Genomic DNA, 19250 nt, shown 5'->3' with positions numbered 1-19250 from the left:
ATACTTGTTCTCAGCGCTATAGAAAATAGCTTTTCTATCATACAAGTGAAGACTTCCTAAAACAATTCCACATACATCCAAAGGAACTATATCTAACTCAACCTCATCTACAAATGTTGACCCAAAAGAAAACCTAAGTTTACATTGTCTAGTCACTTGTAGCTGTGCTTTATCACATAACCAACCTAATGGATATGGCTTTTTGTGAGGTGTGGTTAGTAATCCCAACTTCTTTACAATTGCTTCAGAAATTAAATTTACTTGTGAGCCACTATCAAACAAAGTATCAATCTTTTGATGCTTGGAAACAACTCGAATATGAAAAATCTCATGTCTTTTCCTCTCATTTTCTTCATTATCAGTGGATTGTGTAGAATTACTAGTAGATGCTTCAGAATTTTTACCTTTTATACCTATGGCTACTATTGTTGTTTCATCTCCTGAGTCTAACCCCAAATCCTTTTGAATAGCTGCAGTAGTCTTCTTCTTCTTGCCCTCAAGCTTCTTGGGTTTTAGCTCCGGATGCAGGATCCAGCAGTGTTCATCATCATGCCCATCATTCTTATAGTGAGTGCATGAAGACTTGGTCTTTGTACAGTATTGGCCTTCCTCTCTTTCCATTTTTGTTTTCTCTTTTCCTTGCTTTTACTTGGTGTGGGTTTTGATGATCCCCCAACTTCTGGGTTCACATTCTTTCCTCTAGCCTCTAGATGTGTAGCCTGAACAGATACCTCATCTATGCTAGTGGGATTAAACATGAGAATAGTGTACCTTAAGTAGCTATGTAGACCACCTATAAACTTCAGCAGAGTTTCAGGTGAGTCTAAAGAAATTCCTAGAATCAAAGCTCTTTTCCTAAATTCTTAAGTGTAACTTTGTACACTTTGCCCTTTTAATTGGCGAAGAGTTTGCTAGCTTATCATGGTTTGCTGCATATAGGCTAGTGAATAGAATTGCTTTTTAATTGCAGAAACAAATTCACTCCAGACAGAAAGAATTTTACCATGTTTCTTCAAGTCAGCTTGTGTCCTGCCTTCCCACCATACCAAGGCAGTGCCTCCAAGGCGTAGGCTGGCCAGCTAAATCTTACTCTTGTCTGAATCGATGCTCTGCACTCTGCAATAAACATCAATCTGTCTAATCCAATTATCTAGCTTCTCTACATTCAACTCTCCATCATATATCGGCAAATCAAATTTAACATCTAAATTAATCAGAGATGGTTTCTTCTTGTTTTCAGGGCTACTAAGAGGTGTGGGAAGTTTTTCTTCTTTCCCTTTGCCTTTAGAGTGGTCATCGAGGAGAGATTCTTCTGCTCCTTTATCTTGTTTGGAGTTTGACGAATCTTCAGCTCTGACTCTCTTAAATTCTCTATACATTTCCTCCACCATGGCTTTCATGGTCAGGAAACCATCCATGAACTGGGAGTCTGATTCCAAGGGGTTTTCTTCTGACATTTTCCTCTTAGGGTGGACTCTTCCAATTTCAGGGTTAGCTTCAACCAACTCTCCTCCTCCTAATTTAAGCTTTGATCTAGTTAGCATCAACAACAAAATCCAGCACAAGTTTGTCTAACCTTAGTAACCTGGAGCTCTGATGCCACTTGATCTGGAATTTATCCAGGACAAAGAATTAAAGGTATTACAAACTCATGTGCATGGATGTACCTATGTTATTTTATGCAATGGATCGATAAGATTGCAAAATATATAGACACTGAGGCAGTTAGAGAAAACATAACAAGAAAACATGTAATACAACAAGTTTAATAAGGAGTTCACCCAATGCTCCTGGGCTACGTCTCCTGGTCTAGCTTTCAGTGGTGGCCTCTCTATTATGTTTTCAAAGCAGAGTTTCTTTACAACAGTGAGCTCAATTTGAGTCTCACTCAACAGATATGAATCAGTAGGATTGGAGTACACAGACTCTCCTTACTGGTACTTGACCTCTACTGGTCACAGTAGTATGAGTCCAATCTGAAACTCATACATGACAGGCCTATGCCGAGGAGCTCGCTTGAACCTCTCAAGCTTTCTCTGGAGTGCACAGACTCTCTGACTCTCTTTGGCTCTGTCTGGCTCGATGCTGCCTTCAGGTCAACTCAGCTTCTTCTCTCTGTTCTCTGCTCTTAGCTTTCTGCGTCTAACTAACTCCTCTCTGTGTTGTCTCTGCTTCTGTCAATTCATGGCTTTAAAGCCAGTCTGCTTTCTGTCGGTTCGTTTCCGCTTCCCGACGTTCTGGTTTTCCCTACCTCTGTCCATTCGAACTCCCCTGTTCTGCGTCATCATCACTATGTAACGCTTCACAGGGAGGTGGCCACCTATTCTGTAACGAGTGAGTGCGTTAGGTTCCTTGGACACATTTAAACAGTCGTTATTTCCATTTGCTCCAAGATGCCTGCGAAACACGAATCTTCTGCCAACTCATCGTCCACGTCGAACTTCAAATCCCATGTAATCTTGCTTTACAACCTTGTCAAATCCAATCATTTATCGGGATGTGCCTCCGCCGTTGATCTGGGCCCCCCAGATCCTATGGTCGTCGTTCATATCGGGCGGGTAAGTAGCGTGACATTTACCCATCCGATGTGAGCGGTTTTCTCTCTCTTCCACCGAACGCGTGTCACTTAGTGTGTGGCATCAGGTGGGACTCAGTCAAAACTGCTTACCGCCTCGAGGCCTTCCGATATCCTGTCGGTTTTGTGGAATCCACGGAACCGAATTTATTACTTTTCCGCATTTCATAGCCATTTCGGGTCCGGGCACTTCGGGGCTTTCCTTCACTGAGGGGGACGCCCTGCGATACGCGATTAGCGCTTTATCAGAAAACCACCCCCGTTTCTTGAACTAGCCTCTGGTTTTGCTAATTTGCGCCAGTGCACGTTACCATGGGCCAACGGTCTGCGCGCTCGACCGAGGGTCCTCGTTGCTCCGTGCTATTCACAATTGCACTGTCACAAGGATTCATTCTGATAGCTTGATCTTTTTAAGACTTGAATCTTTTTGGCATAATTTGAATGAGTTTATGAAAACTTAGAGAGTGTTTAGGATCCAATTCGGATCATCTATTGTAAATGTACTATCTCTCTCACTTTCTCTGCTGAACTATGAAGAACATAAAAGAAGAATTGATCAAGGGTTTCCCCACATTGTGGGGTTTGTCCCTGGCTAGCGCCACATCTTGTGTCCTCTTGTCTTGGCTTGTCTTTTGCGATTTATATTTATGTTCTATCTGCAGTTTACTTTAAATGTTGATGTGATTGTTGATCAGGAAAAGATATTGAGTTAATTAAAATTGAAATAAATTGCTCTAGCATAGAACATACTTAAAATTAACATACATGAACTTCACATCTCGTCGAACTACTACCTTCCTGCTCCCTGGAAGATAAATTTTGTACGCCTTAGCGTTCTCGTTATATCCCACTAGATATCCTTTCTCTGCAATTTGATCCAGCTTCTTCCTCTTTTCCTCGTGTATGTGGCATTATGTTAAGCTCCCAAATATCTTGAAATGACTGACTTCAGGTGTCTGCCCTGTGAAGACTTTCTCTGGAGTGATCTTGCCCAATGCCCGATGAGGAGTTCTATTCTGAACATAGACTGTCGTGTTGCATGCTTCTGCCCACAGGAACTTTGGCATGTCCTGATCATACATCATGGCCCTAGCTGCTTCTACGATAGTCCTGTTCTTTCTTTCTGCTACTCCATTCTACGTTGGATTGTAAGGAGTTGTCCACTCTCTTTTGATGCTCTCCTTAGTGCAAAACCAATGAAGTCCTTATCGACAAACTCTCCACCATTATCTGAGCGCAAAACTTTTATTTTCTTCTCTGTCAGATTCTCCACCAGAGCCTTGAATTCTTTAAATCGACAGAAAACCTTGTTCTTGGTTTTCAGAAAATAAATCCAAGTTTTCCTCGAGTAGTCATCAATGAAGGTGATGAAGTACTCGGCACCACTAAGAGCTTTAGTGGACATAGGTCCGCAGATAACTAAGTGTATCAATCCTAGTACACCCTTGGCCCTATTTTTACTTCTAGGAAATGTTGCGTTAGCATACTTTCCCAGAGCACATCCTCTACATACATCATCTCATTCTGCACTAAGATTTGGAACTCCTGTCACAGTTTCCCTGAGAATTCTCAGAGCCCCATGGTGCAAATGTCCCATTCTTTTGTGCCATAGTTCGTTCAAATCCTTGTCTCCATGACTGCCTATTAGTGCCATTGGTGATTCTAGTTGTAGTTTGTACAACCTGTGACTTCTGATCCTGATCTGCACTTTCTTTTTCCGGCTCGAGTGTTTGACGTATACTTTCTCCTTGATGAAGAAAACGTCATAGCCCTTACCTTGAAGTTGCGACACGAAAAGTAAGTTCATCCCCAATCCTGGTACATGCAGCACATTGGTAGCATGGAACCGCTCTCCCATTTCTGTTTGAAAAACTATGGTACCCTTCCCTACTGGAGTACACTTTGCCTTATTCCCCATGGTAATCTGAAAATTCATCCTTTCCTCGTGATAATCTAAGAGACATTCTCGGATTCCCATCATATGCCAAGAGGCTCCATTGTCTATATACCATACCTCTGATGATGCAAAGCTACTCACACAAGCAACTTCTTCCAATCTGGAAGCCAACATAGAGAAATTGAAAGTATTGTCTCTTGTGCAATTTTCTGAAAATCTCTGTGAGTCTCCTGACGTAGATGCCTCTACATCATGGTCTTGACCCATAATTGATTTTCCCTTCCTGTCTTTGATTACTTGCTCTGATACCATGTGAAAATTCTACCACTGCAACAGCTGATTTATTTTGACCTACTTATTTCCTAATAAGTTATTTACGAAAACCCTTCAGTAAACATTAAAATAAATTATGCCGCAAATATCACACCATAATACAGAAACAAATACATGCACAAGAATCAAACACATCAACACAGATATTTTGGACAATTGTCCCCCAAAAAACCCAATGCGGGAAAACCGGTGCAGCAGAGGAGAATTTTATTAATCAACGATTCTTCAGTACAACTGGGTGCCAAATTGGCTTACCCAACAGAGATAAATTCTCCAGCACTTCTCCCAGACTCAGCATCAGGCTTGCTGGCTTCTGCACAACTCCCAGACCCTCTGCGTCAACTCCTGCCTCTCTGCGTAGGCACTGGGCCTCTCTGCGTCACCCACGCAGGCCCTCCTGTGACTGCGCAGTCCTACTTCCTCTGCGTCTGCCACTCTAACCTCTGCGTTGATCTTCTGGTGTTGTTCCTGACTCTCTATTCTGTACCCGCTACCTCTTGCTACGCTCCAAACCTCTAGTTAGAATTTCTCAGCTAACCCCCTCCAAAAATCGTACTAACTGGTCTCCCCGAGTGGGTCTCCAACAGACCCTCAAGTCCCCTTTTATACTTTTTTTGTTGATGAATCAACGATCGAGATTAAGTCCCTAATCAACGGCTAAGATTAAAATAGACTTGATCCTTATCTTTTGAAAGCTACTCATCTTTATCTTTATTAATACCCATTAATATTTTTATTTTCCTAAGTTTAGACTTAGGAACTCATTAAAAGTATTAATTATTTTAATAACTCTTCATCCGGATAGATTTTTCCAAAACGATTTCTGGGTTTTGGAGATCTCATGTGCTTTAGCCTCTCCACCAACTTTCATGGCTAGAGCACATCTGATGCTACCACAAATCAACAGGAAGACTCTTGACGCTGAAGCTACCTCTATTGCTATCTTGTGCTCTCTCTGCTGCCTCTGCGTTGCTGCAAACACCTCTATGCCTCTCGCACTGTTGCAACCTCCATTGTGTCTCTTGCACTGCTGCAAACACCTCTATGCCTCTCGCACTGTTGCAACCTCCATTGTGTCTCTTGCACTGCTGCAAACACCTCTGTACCTCTCACACTGCTGCAACCCCCACTGCGTTGTTACAAACCTCTGCACTCTAGCACTGCCTTGCTGCTTAATCGCATCTTGCTTCTACCGACATTCGTCATCCTACCACTGTCATTCAGGGCGCATGTAGCCAGATAGGATCCAAGATTTTGGGCACCTCAAGGATCCCACCCCTCATCTTCTATAGTCCTCCTGACTACAGCTTGATGTCTCCCCACCTCTTCTCTAGAGGTGTATGAGCACTCATGGCACATTCATCATCAGTCTCGACTTCTTTCTTCGCCTTAGCCAGAGCTGCCTTTGAGTCAGAAGCCTCTCCCTTGTTCTTCTTCCTGAGACACTGGGATGCATAATGACCCAGCTCCCCATAATGGAAGCACTTCACCTTGGATATATCCTTCTTCTTCCTCTTCCCTTGTGGTCCCGCAGATGCCAGAGCCACATCCTCCTCCTCTTTCTTGATTCGACTTCCCTTCCCATTACTCCCCACCTTGGTCAACCGGCTGATCTCTTCTTGGCGAAAAGCTGCCCACATCTCTTCCCATCCTGAAGAGTAGCTCTGCCCAAAATGCCTTGGACAAATGTCTCCTACTCCACAGAGACTGCATTCAGGGCGGTCCTCACCATGAACTCCTGATCCAGCATGGCCCCTATGGAAGTAAGTGGGCCACGAATCTCCTACAATTTGAGGAGGTATAGATCTATCTGTTCCCCCTTCTGCATCTGATACGACCGCAGTTGATTCTCCAATAGCATCTTCTGTTGCAGAGAAGTTCCCTCATACATTGTTGTCAAAGTATCCCACATCTCCTTTGCCGTGTTCTTTTCGGTAATATGTGGTACGACATGATCCTTGACCCCATCAAGGATTATGCACTTTGCCCTCGCCATTGCATCCTCATACTTCTCATTATCAGTTGGGTCTACTGGGATAGCCACGATTCTCAAGGCGAAGCCCTTGATGCGATGTCTATCCAGGACTGCCAGGATCCTGGCCTTCCAAAAGACAAAGTTGGAAGCCCCGTCCAACCTGTCTTGATCCCTCAGTCCGTTCACTGCCATCTCCGCTCCTGTTTTGGACTCCCTCTGAGTCTCGACTTCCCTCCGGGAAGTTCTCTCTTAGACTTTCTCTGAGTCTCGATTTCCCCCTTGGAAATCTTCCCGCCAAATGTCAATCCGCTCCTCTGATCCTCTTTACAACTACACCTTGGATCTAGATTTCTTGGATAGAAACCGGTCAAGGCAGCGACTCCCTCTACCTTGGTTCTGTCCCATTAGGTACTGCATTCCTCCAACAGAAATAGCACCCCATCAGCTTCCCAATCACAATCTGCCCACAGCTCTCTAGGCCCAGGCAACTGAAGAAACTAAGCCTTCCAGTTCTACGCAATCCTAGCAAAAGGCTTCATCGCTCCTCTGTCCAACTCCATCAAGCCTACCTAGCTGAGTAGGATGACGTGGCTCTTCGTGAGCCCTTTCTGCCTCTCTCTGCCTCTGTGCTAGCCCTCTTTCTAGCTCGAAACGATGACGCAGGCCCTCTGCGTCACTCCTTCTCTGTTGCCTTCTACTTAGGAGCAGCTCTGTCTCTCGGGACAGCTACTACTGTTGCAGATTTCCGATATCTGTTGGTGCCTTCAATCCTCCTATGATCTGCAATGCTCTAATACCATGTTGAAATTTCTAAGTCTGACACGTTATAAATCCCTACTTCATTATCTGGTTTATTTCACCTATTTGTTTATTCCATTAACAAGTTATTTATACATATAAATACTAAAAATAAACACAAATGCAATCTTAACTCATATACAGATTAGCTACTGAAATACTAGACAAACACACAAGGGACACCGTTATTTTTGGACAATCGTCCCCAGAAAAAACCCAATGCAAGAAAACCGGTGCAGCGGTTCTGAGGGTTTTATTATTATGCAGATTTCTTGAGTACAACTAGGGTGTCAAACTGGCTCACCTAACAGAGATTTTTACACGGCAGTAATACCTCTTCTCGGAGACAGATATTTAGCTTCTCAACACTAGTCTACCCCACGAAAATCCTTCTGGCGCTTCTCCAAGGATCTATGTCAGCCCTGCTAGCCTCTGCGTAGCTCCTGAACCTTATGCGTCAGCCTTCTGCCTCACTACGTCGGCTTTCTAGCCTTTTGCGTCACCCACGCAGGCCTCTTAACCTCTGCGCAATCTTTAGCTGCCTCTGCGTGGCTCCTGTTGTCTCTGTGTAGCTCTGGTTGCCTCTGCATCAGCCTCTTCAGCCACTGCACTGACCCTCAGGCACTATCTTTGCCTCTCTGCTATGTACTCACTGCCCCTCGCTGGAACAGATCACTTGTTCGAATTTTCTCAGCAAACCCCGCTCCGGAAAATCAAACTGACTGATCAATCTTGGTGTATCTCCAACTGACCCTCAAGCCTCCTCTTATACTTTTCTTGTTGAGTCTTCGACGACCGAGATTAAGTCCCTAATCAATGGCTAAGATTAGATTTGGCTTGATCCATGTCATTTAGAACATTCTCACCCAGTTTTATATTAATACCCATTAATATTTTAATTTTCCTAAGTTTAGACTCAGGAACTCCATTAAAAATATTAATTATTTTAATATCTCTCTAACCGGGTGGAATTTTCCCAAACCATTTCTGGGTCTTGGAGATCTCATGTGCTTTAGCCTCTACACCAACTTTCATGGCTACAGCACATTCAATGCTACCACAAATCAATAACAAGATTTGGCACCAGCCAAAGACAAACCCTAATGTGGGGAAACCCTTGATCAAATCTTCTTATATTCTTCAATAGTTCAGCAGAGAGAGAGATAGTACAGATATACAAAACTGATATTTACACACGACAAAATCCTCCTCGTAAGATCATTCATATGGCATCAACAGGATGTTCAGCAAACTGAGCCAATCATGGTCAAACCTTGACCCAAAACATCTCCCAAAACTCTGATGTCTTCTGCTGCACTAGCTGTCACTGCTTCATGAAATAGGACACAGTCAATAATAGATTTGTTGTTGTCATCATGATGACTGGTTAGGGCACCAAGCACTATTGTAACAGTCCTCCAACAATCATCAAAACAGCCTAGGACAACTCCTTGGATATGTTGTTGATCTAGGCATATATATAAGCCCTCAAACACCCATAAACAATCCTTGACTATGGTGTTATGGCCTACGGCTTAACACACGGTCTTGCTATAGCTTCCAGGGAGCATAAACGTTATCCTTGCCCCTCCAATGATACCCCAATAGATCTGATCCTAAGCTCCTCTAACTTGGCCCTCCTTACAAGATGAAAACAGCCTCACACAGTTATAAAAGGGATGCCCAAACAGTCCCTTAACCCATGCCTCTTTCAAATTGTTAACAGGTTTATAATAGTTGCATTTAGGTCTCCTTTTGCTACGGCCTAGATCTCCTTCTTAGCTGTGTATTAGGGCTCCACTGTCTGCGGCTTTAGATCTTCTTTGAATGTGGATTTAGGGCTCTCTTGACAGCGAATTAGGGCTCCTTTATGATTGTGGATTAGGGCCTCTTTAGGCTGCTTATAGGAGCTTCTTCAAGCAGCGTATTAGGGCCTTCACTGATTGCATATTAAGGCTCCTCCTTCACTGCGTATAAGCGCCTCTTTGACAGTGGATTAGGGCCTCCCTTTAAGTGTAGATTAGATCTCTTCTTGACAGCATATAGAGCCTACCTTAACTGCGGATTGGAGCCTTCTCTTTAATGCGGATTAGAGCCTCCTCTGCTGCGTATAACAACTCCTTTGATCTACGGCTAGTTTTCCTTCAAGACTGTGGCTAGGGCTTCTCCCTTAGTCTCCTCTTCACCTGCAGCTAGGGCTTCTTCATGAGGACTACAGCTAGGGCTACTCCCTCTTGACCTCTCTTGCCACCAAACCCAAACGAGTGGCGAGAGATCATGAGAGAAGTGTGTGTGTGACAAATGACTTGAGGCCTCCTCTACCTATAATGCCACGTTGAGGTTGAGTTGGGGGTAATTTGGTTGCTTGCCGACCTTGACAAATTGTCAATAATACAAATAAATTCATATCTCCATAAATACATGTCAGAGATGCACAGAGAGGGGTGCAATGGTGCGAGATGCAGGGAATTGTTGCAGCAGCGCAGAGGTCAAAGAGGGAGCACTTGTCAGCCGCAGAGGGAGCTTCAGCATCAGGAGGGTCTCTAACCCAACAGGGAGGTCAGATTGGGAGATCAGTTACTTACTTCTCAATAACTGAGTTGCAGTGCAGCAGTGGGCAGCACGATGCAACATGATGAGAGGAGGTGCAGTGCAGATGCAGTGCTGGGAGAAAGGACCAGCAGCAGCACGGATGCAGAGGGAGTTGTTGTACAGATGCAGCAGTGGCAGTGGCAGAACCATGGGTAGCAGTACAGGATGCAGTAGTGGCAGTGGCAGAACCATGGGTAGGAAGGCCTAGCATCAGCACAGATACCGATGTCGGATGATCAAAGTAATACTCAGTGAGGAGTATTGCTAGAGCACAGTCCTCGCTAAGAGGGAGTGTTGATTTGGGGTAGCATCGGATGTGCTCTAGCCACGAAATTTGGTGGAGAGGTTGGGCCACATGAGATCTCCAATAACCAGAAAGAGTTTGGGCAAATTCTAAATAGTTCAGGAGATATTAAAATAATTATTATTTTTAATGGAGTCCCTAAGTCTAAACTTAGGGCAAATAAAATATTAATGTGTATTAATATGAAATTGTGTTAAAATGGTCCAAAAGACATGGATCAAGCCAGATCTAATCTTAGTCATTGATTAGGGACTTAATCTCGGTCGTTGATATGTCAACAGGAAAAGTATAAGAAGAGGCTTGAGGGTCATTTGGAGAATACACCAGAGTGATTAGTCATTCTATTCTCTAGAGCGGGGTTTGCTAAGAGAGATAGAATTAGTGATCAGGAGATGCAGCTGAGGGGCATTTGAGTACAAAGCGGCAGAGATAGTGCCGGGAGAGCAGTGCAGTAGCCAAGGAGAGTGACGCAGAGCCAGCCAGGGCTCACGCACGGCCACGCAGAGGCAGACAAGAGCTGCACAGAGCCTCAAAAAGGCCAGTGTTGCTTACGCAGAGGGCCAGAGGGCTGACACAGGGCCTCCCAAGGCTGACGCAAACCCATCCAGGGTGACGCGGGGCCAGCGTGAGGCAGAGGGGGGCTAACGCAGTCCAGAGAGGGGCTGACGCAGTCCTGAGAGAGGCTGAAGCTGGGGTTTCTGGGGCAGATTGGTGCTGAGTAGCTCCCAGAAGGATTATCCAGGGTTTCAGCCAAGAGATTTGTCAGAAACTGAGAGGTATTACTGCCAAGGAAATTCTCTGTTGGGTAGGCCAATTTCGGCACCCAGATTGTACTCTGATATTGCTTAATAAGAAAACCCTCAGATCCCTGCACCGGTTTTTCCACATTGGGTTTTTCCGAGGACATTAGTCCAAAAATAATGGTGTCATATGGTGTGTTTGTTTCTGTTTCTTTTAGTTGCTAAGCTGTAATATGTTGAGCATGCACTAGTGTTTATTTTCAGTATTTACATTGTAAATAACTTGTTAAAGAAAATAACAAGTAGGTAGGAATAAATCAGATAAAGTGCATGGAGGGTTTCTAACTAAGTAAACTTAGAAACTTCAACAATGACCCATATGGAGTTTGGCCCTAGTTGCCAATTTTAACAAAGAGAAATCACTTAATTGCTATGACCTAGATTTCTCAACATACACTAGCTAATGGTGGCTGGCAGGGGCTTCTGGTTATCTGGCTAACTGGCTAGCTGTCGAATGTAGGATAAAAGTTTTCTTCTATGGGGTTACCCATTTTGGTGGGTAACAAGCAGGTTGAGTGAGCAAGAGAAAGAAAGAGAGAGTGTACAGGGAACCAGGAATGAGGTGTTTCCAGGCAGTGCATATTTCCGTAGAGATGTATGGAGCAGTCTCCTGTAGTCATACAAAATTCTATACAATTGTACAGATAGTACCATACAGATTCACACATTCATACAGAATCCATACAACAGTGAGTTACAGCCTCTGTACAGTCCGTACAACAGAGCTGTTGTTTATTTTTTTCCCAGCAGTTGCACCTCTCGAGTCTCAAGTCTCCAGCAACCAGTGAAAGCTCAATTTCAGGGTGATTTTTTGTAACCGTATAGTGCTGCTTTTTGGGCAGTCTCTGAATTTTTCCTTCTATGTTTTCTGAAGGAATGAAAAGCTAATTCAAAGAAGCAATTACTTATGTGTATGAAATCAATTTCTATGCTTCCACTGTTTCATTACTGGCTATTGTGTGATGATGCTACGGTTACATTTAACACATCAACCAAAACTTCCAAACTCAATCTCAGAGTCTAGACATCACCACAGCTCTTTGATCTTTTAATATATGATATAGATTTGAGTACGCAATATCCAGCATATAAAACTTACATCCAAACAATATTTTGAGTGTTAAAGAGCCATTCTTTGAATGATCAGGCATGGAGCTACTGGGATTGTTGCTTTCCATATCCCCAAAAGCTCAAAAATTAAGAGCACATAATATAAAGCATTCATGCTAGACATTGTCATTACATCCATAAATGGAAAAAGTTAATAAGCTTAAGAGTTGGCATATGTGATGTGAAAGCAGACTAAAACTTAAATAGAAAATCTTGCAAACTGAAACTGCATACCTGCTGCCCATAACCAGTATATAGAATGTGTATACATCGCTGGCAGTAAAATAGTCATTGCTGGAATCGCAATACATGGAATAAACTGGACCAGAGCATAGGGCCTAAGGTCATCAAAATACCTGTAACATAAAGAGGCTAAGCGTGAGATAATAAAATAGAAATCAGTACCAAGACACTATATATGCAATTATTATAATTAACACAAACATTCTGAAGAAAATCATCTACTTGATGTAAAAATAAGAGAATACATGAAAAAAAATTATGCTTACCTCCAGTAAGCAATGCTGACAATGCCCACCATAAGAAGAGGGAAAAGAGACATAGTCCCCGTATTTTCATCAATCCTCTCAATGATGAAGACAGCCATGATTGAAGTGAATGCAATAGTCATCTGCGTCAATTTATACAGTGAATCCCAATCTTTCAGGTCTCCCTATTAACATCTTACAACAACTTCAAGACACATACAAAGATAAGCAACTTAGGACACTATGCAATACATCTAGCTTCAGAAATTTGAAAAAAGAACAAAATGAAAGAAAATGTTACAGCCACGAGACAAGAGAGGGAGAGGGAGAACCTGATCGAAGAATATTTTTATTACTTTAATGTGATTCACAAGGATGCAAAACAGGTGCATACATGTCATCATTTATCTCAACATATCTTAAAATTAGAATTTTTGAGAATAAATGAAAGCCAAATATACTGATAGTGTTTTCCTTCGATTTTGTCCTGCCACTGACGATTTTGAACAATAAATGAACCCTTAACAGAGATTCCAATTTGTAGATCATAAATTTGGGAGTTAAAAGAATTTAATTTTGGTATTTCTGAAGTCTAAAAAGACATAATGAAGAATTATTTCAGTACAAAAAGTCAGCATAGTGACAACAAAAGGGGATCAAAATTGATCACCCTCAACCAGTTGTCCCAATCAGCGAAAACAGACTGGCAAATGGAAAATTTGGCACAGTCAAGGGTGCAATGGACCCAATTCAACTCAATGTCACACACTGCGAACTAGTTGCAGTGATCTGCAACAATTTTGGTTAGAACATATATACAATATACAGCACTCGATGCTCAGTAACTTATAGAGGATACAAAACAAAATTCACAATCATAGGGGAGGAGCTCTACTCATCACTAACAAAAATCAATATCCATGTAGTGATTTATAATTGCCTCACCTCTCTGCCTTGGCTTAATGCCCATCTCTCTATGACCCCAAAATCTCTCTCTTGAGATTGGCTAGCTGACCCAACACAAAAGACAACAATCCCTTTCATTCTTCTTGTTGGCTGTTTGTCCAATTTCTCGCAACTCTTCATCTTACTCCTGAACTCTTTGTGTCCAATCTGACTCTTCAGCTTCCTCTAGATCCACATTTTGTGAGTGCAGATCAGAATTGGTCAAAGAGTCCAGTGTGAGTGCAACAGCTGTCCCAGAAGTAGGAATCAGGGAATCAGCACCATATAAGTATATTTACGTCAAAAGAAAACACAAATTTTTCGATTTATCTAGTTAAGATATCCGCGATATCTAGCATAACTTGTTACAACTCTCCTCTTCACCCTTCCAAATTGAAGATAAAATGAAAGTTCATTAAATTTGATGGAAGAGGTTGACCTGGAGTATATCAGGCTTTACTATATAACTTTGACTGAATAATATAAACTTCAAGTTAGAAGACCTCATAGTAGTATCAAAAATGTCCTCACAATCTCTGCATTGATAACTGTTTTTTTCAAAGATCTGCATTGGTAACTGTTACCACTCAAACTATCAGGCCTGCCAAGGTCCTTGCTAGCTGCTAAGATGGCACAACCAGGACAAGTGCCCACTGTCACCTCGGCACAAGTCCACACTGTTAATTTCTTAATTCTAGATCTGGTTTTAATACCTAGCAATTATTTGTACCCAGAAAATATTTCTGCACTTATCGTATATAAAACACACTAGAATTTTTAACAGAAAATTAAATAGCGGGAGCACACACAGAGGAAATCCTTCACACAGTAAATAACCATCCAATTACTCTTCACTTTTATCATCTAAATAACGAGGCTCCCCTTAGTCGGAAAATGGCCCACAGAGAAATAACAGAATTTTTACAGCAAAATTAGAACTTGGCTAATCTGCCATGAAAACCCCGATCTGCACCCAGCTGAATTTTTCTCCACTCATGCAGCCTCTGCAGCTCCTGAAACCCTCGCACATTCAGCCAGTCTCACACAAACCCTCTCCACATGCAACCGGTACACTATTCTCCTCAAACACGCCGTCTCTCTGCACCTATTATGAAAATCAATACATAAATAATATAAATAAATCATCCATAAATAATTAAAAAGAATTAGTATAATGAAAGGACATGTCCTAAAAGACATGACTATTCACGAAAGGGTGTCCCGCCTAGCTATATATACAGGGCCCTCATTGTACACTCAATCATCATATTAATCCATTCATACATTATTCGATATATGTTTACTTATACTAGATGGATTACTTAATATTCCAAGTTTTCTAGATTATCTAACTCATGAGCTAAGTTTGGCTATCACATATGGTATTTACTATTAAGAACCAGTCTAATCCAACCACTGGCCACAAAAAAAATTTAGAGAATTTTAACCACATACTCAAAAAATTTTGAGGTTTCTCTGATCCGAAGTAGTTGACCAAAACAAAAATTAGCCTTTGGTCATTAACAAAAAGAATATATATATATATATATATATATATATATATATAATAATAAAAAATCAGAAATTACAAACAAACAAAAAAATTATACATGTCTTTAAAAAAAAAATTAAAAAAAAAAATATATATATATATAGATATATATATCTAAATTAAGTAAAATATAAAAATTAAGAAGAAAAAAAAAGATCAACCGCTATTTCCATCATAGGGGCATTTGCTGACAAGCAATGCAGCCGTCGTTCCACTGTCGCCGACGCTGCCATCTTCCTCTGCCACGGCCAACTTCCACACATAGCCGCCATTTTTCAACTCAACCTGTACACAGTTGCACGTCTATACCCTGTGTCTCTATAATTCTCATCTATAGACCGCATATATACTTGTCATCTTCCAAAAATATATTTCACCTGTATTACATCAGGCCACCATACCCTGAATGCTTTCGAATTCAGCTAATTCCATGCAGTATCGGTTTACTCCTTGCCGATTAGGAGAACTAACCCACATTCAAAGGAGAAACAAATCTTCATAAATTTTCAAACAAAGTGGTATTCATCAAACCTATCTTACTGCCTGGGAAGTGTTACCCACCAAAATCGGTAAACCCCATAGGAAAAAACTTTTCACCTACATTTGACAGCTAGAAAGCCAGCCAGCAGCCCCTGCCAGCCACCATTAGTTGGTGATATGCCATGTTCCTCCACCACTTGCATCAGCCATGTGCTTCTCACCCATTTGACATTAGCACCCGGATGAAGGTGGATTGCCATTCAAAATCTACTTTGATCATTTTGTAATTAGGTGTTTTAACTTGTTTGTTTTTGGGCATTTAGAATGGATTATGGGGTGATCTGGAAGATTGACAGACCTTCACCATGATCTTGTTTTCTCACCTTACTTGGAGGGGTTAATCTTTGGTCCTAATCCAATGGGACCTCCCTTAAGGCCCTTTGGATTATAGGAGGGCAACTACCTAGGAAGCCATGATTGAGATAGCATGTTCCATCTTCCCTATGTCATACTTAACACCTTCGATTATTTGACCTCCATTCCTCGGGTACAACTTGTCATTGGTTCTTGGGGATTTGGCACTCACATGTTCACATACCTTGAGTTGGGCCCAAAAACTTTGCCTTGGGAGGTTGATGCAGCTAAAACAAATAGAAAGAGCATATCATGGACACAACAAAGTAAAAAAAGAAAAATCAAAATGCAAAAGATGGTTGAGACAATAAAGATTAGCATGTGGGCAAAAAGCCTAGCATGAGCTCTACCCACCTCTTATGGCCATCACTCGGTTCCTGAGCACTTGATGCCCCATTACATCAAAAAGGAACCCTTGCATGTCCCAACCCCAATGAGCAATAAACTGACTCATCTTAAAGGGGTAATACAATGGCTACATCTTACAAAGCAAGCTCTAACCCTTGAGCTATAAGCAGTAATACAAGGAAAAATCAAGAAGTAAAAGGCGCACAAGAGGGTGGAAAAACCAAGGCCAAGCTAGTAACTCATGCATCCACGAATGCTCCCTCCTCACACCTATACACTCAAAATGTGGACACCCCCATCAGTAGGTTCCTTTGACCATGGCACTTGGCCATGAAGTCTTCTCCCCTCAATTTCCATCCTTAATATTCACTAACACCTATCAATTGAAGGATGGACCAGGGTATTGTTACTTCCCCTTAGGGGCTGAAAGCACCTAATAGGGTTGACCTTTAGCCACCCCTACCTAATGGGAAAACACCTATTGCGAGATAAAGGTCTTGATTTTGGAAAGGGATCCTTGTTTGAAGTATTAAATTGCCCTTAACATTCAAGTTTGGTTCACTTAGATGCATTATTAATCTTGGTCCCTAATGACTAGTTGCTTTCACTAGAATCCATGTTGTTCTTGTCAGGTGGTTCAGTAGCCCAAGCCTTGGGCTCCTACTCCAAAGGTACCCAAGCACTTCAGAGGTACTTACATTGGCACAAACAAGTAAAGCATTGGGAGTCATGAACCTGCTAGCAACATCATCATATTGTTGATTTTTGTGTAGCATTGGGAGGTATTCCAGCATGCCAAGGAGCCTCCTAAGCCAGCCTAGAAAATTATGGAAATCAAAATAAGATAAATTTTACTTTTGGGTTTCATATAGGCTCAAAAGGGGCACGCTGGCCCCACCATGAAAGGGTGTGTCCCTTGGGGGTAAATGCACCCATTTGACTTGCACATATACACATGATGTGACATTTCATTTGTCTCACTCACTCATATCTCTTCTATATTAGCCACACATGGGGGCAGATAAAGGATGAATTTGGATGAAGTTTGGACTTGGTTTTTGGCACATATTTCTTGATATTTTACTGTAAACCATGTTGAAGAAGAATTTCTCCTACAAGAAGAGTTGCAAGGTTTTCTCCCAAGTTTGGGTTTTCCGAAGCAAAATTTGTTGTCTCTATTGTGCATGGTTGTCTCTTTTTGTTTCTATTGTTTTCATTGCATTACTGTTGGGATATTCTGTGTATAATTGCTAAATGATATAAGTGGCACAAGATAAATTAACTGAAGATCATTAGAAGTAATTATCAGATAATAAAATTAATTTCTATTGTGTTATTGTAGAAAAATCAACATGGTATCAGAGCAAGGTTCATAGAAGAGCCACTGAAGAAAAGAAGAGGCTAAGTCTATCCTAAGAAGAGGCTACGGTTTTATGAGTTGCATCTGTTAGAAAGGAGGTTGGATGTGGTGTTTCTGTCCTGTTCAGAGAAGACCGAGACTCTGGTTGTGTCTTGGAGAAGGGTCGAAGCTCGAGAAGAAGGTCATGAGGCCTCTGGTTTATGAACAAACAAGGCCAAGGCATAAAGGAGACCAGTCGAGGCCTTGAGGAGGCCAGGAGCATTCACTACCATTGTTCTATCTATTATGCCTTGGAAAATGTCGTGGGACACCACCATGTATTTTTTAATTATTCTAAATATTCACGTAGAGTACAATTTTATTTGCAGACGTTTCTTTTCGGTAGGTTTTCCTCTGCAATCATCACTTAAACAAGGAAAGCTCAAAGTTCTAAGAGACAAGGGTTCCTATTTTCTCTACGATAAGCACAGTCACAAATCAACTATAAGAGGTAGAGCAGCAGCACAATAAACCATGTCGTCGGCGCTTCTAGAAGTTACGAGGAGTGCCCACAAAGAGGTGGAGCGCCTCGAGAGGTTGATTGTCAAGGATCTCCAAAGGGAACCCGAGACCAACAAGGAGAGAATGCATCAAAACCACCACGTTCACAATATGGCTAACACTATCATGTCCACCAAACAAAAATTGATTGAGATATATGAGGACGTAGATCACTCCAAGAAAGATGAAATCGCTGCTCTTAGAGGTCAAGGCGTGAGCGGGTAGAATGTCTTCCATACATTTTGTGATTGCCTAAGAGAGAAAAATCAACATTCGTGGCCAAGGTGTGCTCTTGCTATACCGATAATGAACGCAAGAAGTGTTATCATGAAGTTATATTGGTGATTGATCCACGTTTTGAAAGTTGGATTCAACTATGCAGTATGAATTTCTGAGATCTCTCGTCGAGGGTGTATAACCACAAGCAAGCACAAGCCTTCGTTTATATTTCTTTACATTCTCCATATCTCCTAAGTCGGTGTGCAAGCTAGACGAGGAAGATCGGAAGATCGTAAGTCATTTGGTATTGGTTGGTCGAGCACATAAAGACATGTCAAGAAGTGGCAAAAGTCATCACAGTGTAATCCTTCCGTAAGAAACAAAAGTATTGAAGTCTTTGCTTGGCTTCTACGAGTTTAATATGCCAACTATTTGATTCATTTGACGAGCACAGTAGGAATCTCTCAAGGCTTGCGTCTTCAGAAAAATTAGATAGGTCTGCGAAGAAGGTAAGTGTTCC

General features: G+C 41.9%; 1 protein-coding gene across 2 annotated transcripts in view; it reads right to left on the bottom strand.

Moving 5' to 3' along the window:
- Nucleotides 1–19250, bottom strand: part of SAG18 (senescence associated gene 18) — a 257467-nt gene that overhangs the window by 190060 nt on the left and 48157 nt on the right. For both annotated transcript variants that reach the window (XM_089385305.1, XM_089385304.1), the window contains exons 4-5: nt 12894–13015; nt 12619–12740 (exon numbers count right to left, since the gene is read on the bottom strand). In XM_089385305.1, the coding sequence (XP_089241431.1) occupies nt 12619–12740; nt 12894–13015 (244 nt within the window). The remainder of the gene's footprint in view (nt 1–12618; nt 12741–12893; nt 13016–19250) is intronic.

Source organism: Pinus tabuliformis, chromosome Q, assembly GCF_031772625.1.
Source record: "Pinus tabuliformis cultivar Carrire ecotype Pingquan chromosome Q, CPIR1, whole genome shotgun sequence".
NCBI classification, from domain to species: Eukaryota; Viridiplantae; Streptophyta; class Pinopsida; order Pinales; family Pinaceae; genus Pinus; species Pinus tabuliformis.
This window is presented reverse-complemented; position numbering and strand designations above follow the sequence as displayed.